This window comes from Lynx rufus, unplaced genomic scaffold (genome assembly GCF_022079265.1).
Source record: "Lynx rufus isolate CCGP_SWC_20201006 ecotype Redwood Valley unplaced genomic scaffold, mLynRuf1.p SCAF_8, whole genome shotgun sequence".
NCBI classification, from domain to species: Eukaryota; Metazoa; Chordata; class Mammalia; order Carnivora; family Felidae; genus Lynx; species Lynx rufus.
The window spans coordinates 3,824,383-3,834,300 of NW_025814896.1; the positions used below are offsets into that span (position 1 = coordinate 3,824,383).

Sequence of the window (9,918 nt, forward strand, 5' to 3'; positions counted from 1 at the left end):
GGAGATGAAAATGTTCCATAGGACAAGACCTCCCAAGACCCAGTGTGCAGCAGAAATACAAGCTGAAGAACATGACATACAGTGTTTTCTTAAAACCGTTCTCCAGGAACGTGAAGATATGAACCTGTAGGAAAGATCTAGAGAGGATTCTCTACGCTCCTCGCAGAAGTAACCTCTGGAGAGAGAGAGAGAGAGAGAGAGAGACAGAAGGATTTTTACCTTTCCGAGAATGTTCCTGAGTTTTTACTAAGAGCATAGTGATGCGTTAAAAATGCATTTGGGGCGGGGGGGGGAGGGAGAGTAAATGCAACCTTGGGCTGTTTTCTAAAAATACAAAATCTAGACCAAAGGAGGTGACCCTTCTCCTTGACTTTGTACTGGGTTATTCCACAGCTGGTTCACCGGCTTCAGTTTTCAGGAGTAGATCTTTAGAGCGGCAGGAAGACAAACGAAGAGGTCCTGAAGGGAGGACAAGATGAGGGCTGGGACTTTCAACCCAGTGAAGAAACGAGTCAGAACGGTGTGGTAACTGCCCTCGAAGAGCAGACTCTCTGAAACCCCGAGTAACACACACTATGAGAGGACCCCATCAGGACTGATGGCTTGTACACTCCTATGAGCCTCCTGAAGAATTTTTAGACACATCTGCCCCAAGAGAACCATGCACTGCCCCATAAAGAAGTGAGTCCCCCATCAAAAGAGGTATGCAAGCACCTGCCAAGGCAACCAGGCAAGGCAGCTATAGAAAATGCTCCCCTGGTCCACCCTGCCTGCTTCCAGCTCCCGGGCTGCTTCCAACTCGAAGATTCTGATTCTCTTTCTGCCAGAACTCCTCTGCTTAACACAATCCATAAATACTTAATTGCCTGATATCTTCAGCAAGGTTCTACCACTCACAGAACGGTACATGCTCTAGACTTCTCGCCTCAGACATCTGCTCTCGGGGTCCCATTCTGACCATCTGAACCAGAGACTAACTCCAGCGTCTGCCCTCCCACGGCAACATTTAATCATCCAAGCCTGCCACCTCTCCCTGGTGGGCCAGCACCAGCCACCTGCCGAGCCCTCTGTTCCCACCCACGGAGGCATCAACTCACAGACAGCCAAAAAGCTAAATCCTCCATAATTTCCGTTTCAAGTTTGCTTCCTTTTACTGCCAGGGAGACAAAAGAAGCTGGAAAGGATTCTCTCGTGACGAGCCACTCAACTTCCATAATTGGAACAGTCATGGATGTGCATCTCCGACACAGAGAGAACCGATCCATCATGGAGTGCCGAAGGCTTAATCCCCGATTCCTAATAAAAGGATTAATTAAAGCCTTAAGGGTCTGCTCATGGCCGGCTCCGCTTGAAACTCCGAGGAAATCAACTTACCCTCCCAAATGTAGAAGCGGAGGGATTTCCTCGGCTGGTACCTTAGTTTGACCAAATGACACAGTGTCAACAGTCCTAACAAAGAAATCTTACAAGCCTTGCATGGCTTTATTGTTTAAAATGTCAAATTGGGCCCTGGTGCCCACAGAGCTGCCTTTACGAGGTCTTTCTCTGTAGTTAGAGAGCGAAGCTCCTATGCGGCGCAGGGAAGTGAAGGAATCCCTCCCCACAAAGCCTGCCTTCCGCCCCAGCCCCAGGCATATCATGCAGATTTTGATGCCCACCATTTAACGTGTCCAGGTCCCCATCTGGGGGGGTGGGGGGGGGCGCATTCAGAGAAAACAAGTCTTCTGCCAAAGGCAACGGCAACTTCTGGTCAAAACCTAATCTGTGAGGGGACGCTGTGCTTCTCCCATAGGAAATCGCGTCCAGTGGCTGGATCCCAAAACACCAGCCTTGATTCTTTTTTTGAACCCTACGTTTCAGAAGCTCAGACTTCTCTCTGTGAAGTGAAAATTGCCTTCTGGTGGAGAAAGGTTTTAATGATCACTTTGCTTCCTGCGTCTCCATGGCGACAGGCCCCGCACAGCCCACCCCCCTCCTGCTTTATTAGGCCTTTCTTCCTCTCTGGAAAGTAATCAATCAAGCCATATAGACGCCTTTGTGGCCGGATTTATCACCTAAACAATCGAGGCTGCGGCGGGGGCGGGGGAGTGGGCAAAGTCCGAATAATTGAACGCAAGCGGGCTCCAGCCCGGCGCACTCCCTTCATCTCCCCGCCCGCGGCTCCGCCGGGCACACCTGTCCCGAGAGGCGGCCAGGCCCCGCCGGAGCCGGGCGCCCAGCGGAAGCCCCTCGGCGCGGTGGCCGCGGGAGCGCCGCCCTGCCCGGGCCGGGGCGGGGGGGACGCCCAAGCCCCGGCCGCGGGAGCTGGGGCCGCGGGGAGGGGGCCAGAGCCCCGAGCCGGCGCCGGCGGAGGCGGCCACAGGTCTGACTCTCCTTCCCCAGCTCGGTCGGCCACGCAAGGCAGGGAAGCCCCTCGGAGGGGCGGGCAGCGCCCCCGAAGCCTGCAGGGAGGGCCGATGCGGGGCGCCCGGCTCTGCCCGGGGAGCTCGGTTCTTGCCCGGACAAAGGGCTCCGCGGCGCCCCGGCCGCGTTCCCGGGGACGCGAACTGCGGCGCCCGAGCGCCCGGGTCCTGGCGCGGCTCCCCGATTGCAGAGCGCGGCGCGGAGCGGCGCCGCGGACGAGCCCAGCGCCACCTGGCCCCGGCCTGCCCACCTGCCCGGCCGCCCTCGCCCGGCCCCCGTTACCTGGGTTTTCCCCGGCGTCCGCGGAGGAGGTGGCCGAGGAGTCGGTGAGGACGCTGGGGTCACTCTGCGAGCGGCCCCGCGACACGAGGCAGCCGCTCCCGTCCTCGGACGCGGCCATGGGCCTGGCCGGCGCGGGGGCAAGTTGGAGGAAGGCGCGTGCAATCAGAGCATCCGAGGCGGCCAAGGTCACAGGCGAGGGGGCTGGAGGGGGCGTCTTTTTAAAAAGGAAAATCAAAAGGGACAGGGAGAGGGAAGGAGCGGGGGGGACAACGCCAGGCTGGCTTCAGGGCGGTTAGACAATAGCCTGGCGGCTGCAGCCAGGCGCATCCCGGCGCGCGCGGCCTCGCTCTGCTATTTATTCGTGTTTATTCCCATTCTTCAGTCTATATTCCAGGGGAAAAAAAAAAGTTGAACCAGGAAATAAAAACTTTTTCTTGTCAGTGTTTATTGCGTGCTTGGGGCAGGGGGTGATGTCCAGGAATTTCTGGGGGCGCTCCCTCCCCCCACCCCACCCCCCCACCCCCCCCTGGAAAAAAAGGGGAAAAAAGGAAAATCTTTGCTCTTGCAATTGCTTTAATCTGAAAGCTGTTCTTGGAGCATCTGTTGGAAAACATTAGGATTCTCCCATCATGCCACGCGAGAGGAGCATGACGTCACGAGAGAAGGGGCTGAGAGCCAGCGTGGTGATGGGGAGGGGTCTCAATACCTGGGCCGCCTGCCTCCTGCCTCCTGCCTCCTGCCCACGGGAGGTGGGGGCCCCGATCCTGAGTTATGCACTGCCCACCCACCCCCACCCCAGCAGGGCTCTAGAAACAAGAATGCTCCCAGTCCTACTTCCTCCCCTCCCCAGCAGGAGGGGAGGAGACCCTGAGGGTGCCTCCCTTGGAGGCAGGGCCTAATCTCCCCCGCAGCTCCAGGCAGCTGGTTTCCCTAGCCCGCCCTCCCTTAGGGATATGGAAGGCCAGTAGGTCCTGCTTCCGAGACTCCGCCATGGTGGGGTGGGGGGTGGAGGGGGTGCCCTCCGGAGTTTTACCCCTGCCAGCCCTGCTTCCTCCAGGCCCTCAGCCTCCCTTGCCTGGGAGGAGACAGGCAGGAGGGGGTACCTGGTGCCTTCCGGGAGGCTTCCCCCAGATGCCTTGATGGAGTTGATGGGCCAGACAATGGAGGTGACACCCCCCCCACAAGGGCTCCCACTTACAGAGGTGTCCTCCAAAGTGCTAATGAGCAATTCTCACCAATCCCAGATAGTGTGTGTGGGGGCGGGGGGGGGGGGGGAGTGGGCAACTCTAGCTCTCCTCTAACGCATGAGGGTAATGAAAACAAAGGAAAGCCCAGTAAAGGCACAGAGAAGCATGGGGTGTGGCCCATCACCAGGTCTGGGAAGGTGCCCAGAGGAGAGGGCATTTCACCAGATGCCCGGATGGCAGGACCACGGGGGGGACTGGGGGACACTGTTCCCACCCAAGACTTGCTGCAGGGCAGAGGTCCAGTCTCAGCCCCTAGACAGCTACAGGGGCTTCCCCACTCCAGGGGATGAAACTGAGGTCAGAGGAGGAGGTCAGAGGGGGTCCACAGCCAGTGACAGCAGCACAGGGACGGGGACCTTCCGGAGGGCTGTTCCTCTGGATTTGGCCAGCACCTAAAGCAGGGCTGGGGCGTAGGGGGAGCACACTGGCAATGCTGGATGAACCCCAACAAAGGGCCAAGGACAGAACCGAACCGTGATGTGGGGAAATAACACGGATACTCGCTTCACGCACAGCTTTGGGCTGTCAGCAGCAGGTGCCTCCAGAGAAAACATTCATTCACTCACTCATTCATTCATTCATTCATTCATCATTCACATATTCCAGAGTCTAGTGCATGCTGGGTACCACATCGGCATTAGGGATCCAACAGTGGACACATGCAGAAACACCCCCCACCGTCTTCCAGGATTGCAGGAGAGGGTAGAGCTGAGAACTGTCACCGATAAGCCAAGAGATAACCCCCAAAACAGTTATGCCTGATGTTACCATGAAACAAAGAGGAAACTGGTAGGACATCTTACCAAATACTTTTTATCCACATAGAAACGTACAGATGGTGATGCGCCCAGCTCCAGGCTGAGCGCTTTACTCCAAGGCATCGCCTCTTCCTCACGACACCCGAGGAGGTGAGAGCAACTATTGTCCCCACCTTAGACATGCGGGCAAGTCACAGGGGTGAGTGGCCTGCCAGGAAGCCAGGACTGACAGGGCCAGGGCTTCTGGTCCAAGGTCTCTACGAGTGGGTCCTCAGGCAGCCCCCTGGAGAGCCGGGCTGAGTCCTGGCCCCAGGGGCAGGCTTGCGAAACCCCTACCGGGCACACCTTCAGCTCCTCCCTCATGGAGACGAGGAAGCCTGTAGCTGGTCCAGCTGGCAGCAGGTGCAGAGATGGACCAGCCCGGGGCCGGGGCCGGGGAGGATGGCAGCCCAGGGGCGTGTCCCGGAGAAGAGAAGAAAGGGCTGTTCCAGCTACGTGCCGTCCACCCTCCCACTTTTCGGACTGGCCTGCTCAGAACCTGTGCTGCTACTGACTTCAGATTTTTCCTTAAATCGACTCTTTGCACTTACATGCATTTTAAGGGAAACCGTCGCCACAGCGACAGAGGTGGCCCCTCTGTTGTCCGCGGGAAGGACTATGGTGCCAACTGGGTCGTGACAGCCAGGTCCCCTGCGGGCTCCAGCTTCGCTGAAAAGGGGGATGAGCAATGGTAGGAGAGGCATTCAGACACTCGGGCCCCAGAGATGTTCTTAATGTTACCAGAAGGACAAAGAATGGAAAGAATTTTCTACGGAAGCCAATGTCCGTCCGTGCACCACCTACAATAATTTCTGACCCCTTCAGACGCTCTTTACTGCAGTGCCACTCAGCTGCCCTACCAAACCGTAAGGGCAGGACTTCAAAGCCTATGAGGGCACCTGGGTGGCTAGTCGGGTGAGCGTCGGCTCTTGCTTTCGGCTCAGGTCATGATCTCACAGTTCATGGGTTCGGGCCCCGCGTCGGGCTCTGCTCGGACAGTGTGGAGCCTGCTTGGGAATCTCTTTCTCTCCTTCTCTCTTTGCCCCGCCCCTGCTCTCTCTCTCTCTCTCTCTCTCTCTCTCTCTCTCTCAAAATAAATAAACTTTTTAAAAATTTTAGTTGAAAAAAAAAAAAAAAAGCGTACGAAAGGAAGCAGCTTGGCATTTGCTCCAGGAGTAGAGAGGGAGAAGACAAGACTGACAACCAAGATTCAGTTTCTTAAAAAATATGCTTTAGCAAAATATTGTGATTTGTCAGAGCTGGGTAGACACGCAGCTTGTCATTATATTTTTGTCTGGCTTTGCAATGTTCCGTGATAAAAAAAAAAAAGCTTTAAATTAAAAAAACAAAAATGTGACCCCTGCTACCGGTCAATACAGACCAGACTGCTGGGTACATGCCTTCGGGGGAGACCTTGGCCTTCCAAGGCATTCAGCCCCAGAGCAGGACAGGCCGGCAGGAGGATCCCGCCCACGGGTGGCAGAGGGCAGCTGTCGGCACAAGGTCCCAGCCTCGAGAATGTCCTCAAGGGGTCTTTGTGAAAGTTGCCAACCATCCCTCCCTGCAGCCATCCCTCCCTGGGTCAGCGCGTTCTGGAAGCCTCACAGGAACCAACAAGGCTGCGTAACAGATAAACAACCCAAATATCCATCAACTGACATACGGATACATAAAACGTGGCATATCCATCCACTGTAACATTATTCAGGCACGAAAAGGAATAAAATGCCGAACCCGCTGTAATACGAACGGACCCTGAAACAGTACTCCAAGTGGAAAAAGAACAGAATTCCGACACGAAGGGCTACGTATTGTATGATTCCATGTATGTGACGCGTCTCCAGACAAAGGGGCAGAGTAGTGATGCCTCAGGCTGGAAGCTTGGGGCGGGGGGGGTAGGGAAGAGCTGCTAAGGAGTTTGACGTTTCTTTTTGGGGTGATAGAAACCCTTCACATGTTCTAAAATTAGGTTATGGTGAGGGTTTCACAACTGGAAATTTCAAAAACCGGTGAGCTTTTTGGCATGTTCGGTATTTCAATAAAGCTGCTTAAAAAAATAGAACGCGACGAGAACAGCAGCACAGCACACGAAGGGACCCAGGCAGAGCTTTGGATGTGAAGGCAGACTGGGTTCACCTCTCACGTCTGCAGAGTGGGATCCTACTTAAAACCCCTCCTGTCCCTGCCCGGGGCTTCAAATCAGGCTGGAGCCCTCGCCGCGCAATCCCACCCACACGCGTCTCTGGAGTTGGTTCTATTCTCGCACAGTGTGCAGGGCAACGTGTATTTTGTGCCAAAAGGCAAGACTTTCCCAGAACACCGCAGTGAACCAAATAGGATAGGTCCTCGGCTTCGTGGAGCTCGTGGTCTCGAGAACACAGGACAACCACCAAGAGGTCAAGTCAATCCGCTGATGTCCACGGGCCCCGCGCCGGGGGTGCCTCGCCGGGGCAGGGAGGAGCCTGGGCTGAGAAAGCGACGCTCTTCCTGAAGCTAAACACTCAGTACAGATGAAGCAGACGAGTCAGGAGGCAGCGGGACGCAGGCCCAGGGACCTGTCTGGGCAGAGGCCAGGAGGAGGGAACAGCATGGGGCTCTGAAGTCCCCGCAGGAGGCCTTGTGAGGGGCCAGGGCGTGAGCCAGGCTGCAGACACGGGCGGGACACAGACCACGCATGCAGTGTTTCGTGCTGCTCCTCCCGAGTCTGGATTTTGTTCCAAGGACGGTGACAAGAGGCTGGTGGCAGAAGCGAGTCCCCAGAAGATCCCCCCAGCTGCCGATGGAGAAGGGACCTCGGCACCCGGGGACGGACCGGGAGACCGGCAACCATCCAGGCGGGCCTGAGGGCGCTGAGTCTGGGTCCAGCGTGCTGCACGACTGGCCCCAGCGAGTTGGCAAAGGAGGGGCTGTGGAAGGGTGGGACGAGGGGAGCCACAGGTCACGGCCAGACTGTTGCTTTCTGGCGACTAACTGGTTATGGGGCTGCAGGGACGTCAAGGTGCCTGTCAAGTCTGATCCTGACAATGAGGTGGGCACTATGCTCTTTCCTGGGCAGGGAGGGCTGCAGAAGGGGCAGGATGGGACAGAAGGACAAGGAACCCCATTTGGACACGGCATCGGTAGAGCCTGTGGCCTTGGCTCAACACCCACGGGACTCCCGGATACCGTCTATCCCCTTACGTGGGGACAATGAAAGGACATGAGCTCCGGCATCTTAGTTCGTCTTAGAAGGAGCATGGTGGTCACTCCTGCCCGGCCGTCCCATGACGCCCACTCCAGGAACCAAGCGACAAGTGCTGAGCCAAGCGTCTCACAAGACCCCCTCCGTCAAGGCTTCAGCTCTGGCCGCTCCGCTTCTGCAGACCTCACTCCCCGACGACCAAACACAGTGAGAAGCCACCCAGAGTGCACAACAGCGGGATCAAGACTAACAGCCGGCCACCAACATAAGGCTGCAGGCACTTAGACGGTCATTCCGGGGTGTGGTTTCCTTCTGCGAGAGCCCACAAACTTCTTCCCCAGGTCCCTCGTGGTTCGAGGACCGCCGGAGAGCTGATGGCCCTGGAAACTGGGCTGCTAGGATTTCAGTGCCATGAGTTCGAGGACCTTTTTCAAATCTGCTCACCCGAGAACGCGCCTGGCACACCGTGGGTGCCCAGGAAACAAATACGTGTTGGTTGAACCAACTCACGGATGCACACGTGGGTGTGAGGTCCCTACTCCGGGGCAGAGGGCTCACCTCCCCCGTGGCCCAGGTCAACAGGGACAGAATTCTCTCTCTCTCTGACTGGCATATTTCGCTCAGCATAAGACTCTACAGATTCATCCGTCGTTGCAAATGGCAAGATTTCACTCACATGGGGAATTTAAGAAACAAACGAACAAAAGAAAAAAAAAGAGACAAACCAAGAAACAGACTCTTAACTACTGAGAAGGAACTAATGGTCACCAGAGGGGAGGTGGGTGGGGTGCGGGGGAAACAGGTGATGGGGAGGAAGGAGCATACTTGTCATGAGGAGCACCGGCTGTGGTACAGAATTGTCCAATCACTGTATCTACGCCTGAAACTAGCGTAACGCTGGATGTTAAAGACACTGGAACAGGAACAGAATTACACCAGCAAACTCAATCTCTTGCAAATCCCTGCTCAAGCTGCCATCTCTGTCCAAGCTCTTAGGGAACAAACAGAAGAGGGACAAGAGGGCAAACCCCAGGGTGGGGACTGGAGGGCCAAGGGGACGGAGGGACCAGACACAGCTCCCCAGCAGAGCCTGGCGGTGAGGAGGGGAGCCGCGCCCTCTGCTGGCCTCTGCAGACACTGCGTCCAACCCGTCACCCTGGGAGCCTCCTGGACCGGGCTTGGGGAACCCAGCCTTGCACTTTGGTTTCTTCTGCCCTTGGGCCACGTCCTTGATGGGGTCTCTACCTACGGCCGTACCCGTAAGGCTGCCCAGGGTGGTACTTCAGGCGATGCCAGGTAGGGCTCTTTGTAAAACACGAGCAAACTCTCTTCAAGCAAAACTCCGCTTCACCAACCGTGCTCTCCATACGGAATGGCACCGGCAGCCAGAGCTAGCCTGAAAAACGTGCTGTGGGAGACCCCGACCTCCTGTGATGCCCCCAGCCCTCCTCGGAGTGCTGCCACCCGCAGGCTCTCTAGTGAAGCGCTTCTGGGCGGGAGCTGAAGACCTGCGCGTGAGACAGGGTTCGATCGCTTCCTCTGTGTGGCCCTCTGTGCCCGGTGTCCAAGTGAGGGAAGGGACAGCCTCGCCTGAGGGTCTGGGCTTTCGGCCCAGCGCCGAGCACACAGGACGCGTCTACACGTGCCAGCGGCGATCAGCACAAAGTGTCTTCCGGTGCAAGACAATTTGTACACGCAGTGGGTCAGGGAAGGGCATAAAAGCTGGTGGTGATGGATCTGGGGCCGGAAGCACAACCAGGGGAGGGAAGAGAGCACTCCCCGCAGGAAAGAGAAACCAGCCGCCGTGGGCTCTGGCTAACCTGGGTCAGGGGTGTGTGGTCAGCTCAAAGCCATAAACCTCAGGTGACCTCTTCCCCCATCCTCCTCTGTACGTCCGACTCCGACGTAGTTCCCTCGGTGCGTGTGTTTGGGGGGCGCGGCCCTTCTCTGCAGCTAATGAACGCACAGGGGCTGGCGTCTGAGGCCTCCGGGAAATACTGGTACGCAA

At 56.9% G+C, this 9,918-nt stretch overlaps 1 protein-coding gene across 1 annotated transcript in view; it reads right to left on the reverse strand.

The window, feature by feature from the left end:
• The window catches only part of PHACTR3 (phosphatase and actin regulator 3), a 210,097-nt gene extending 207,294 nt beyond the window's left edge, over positions 1–2,803 (reverse strand). Inside the window, exon 1 of the mRNA XM_047068611.1 lies at positions 2,686–2,803. Within this exon, the coding sequence (XP_046924567.1) occupies positions 2,686–2,803 (118 nt within the window). The remainder of the gene's footprint in view (positions 1–2,685) is intronic.
• Positions 2,804–9,918: the final 7,115 nt, after the last annotated feature.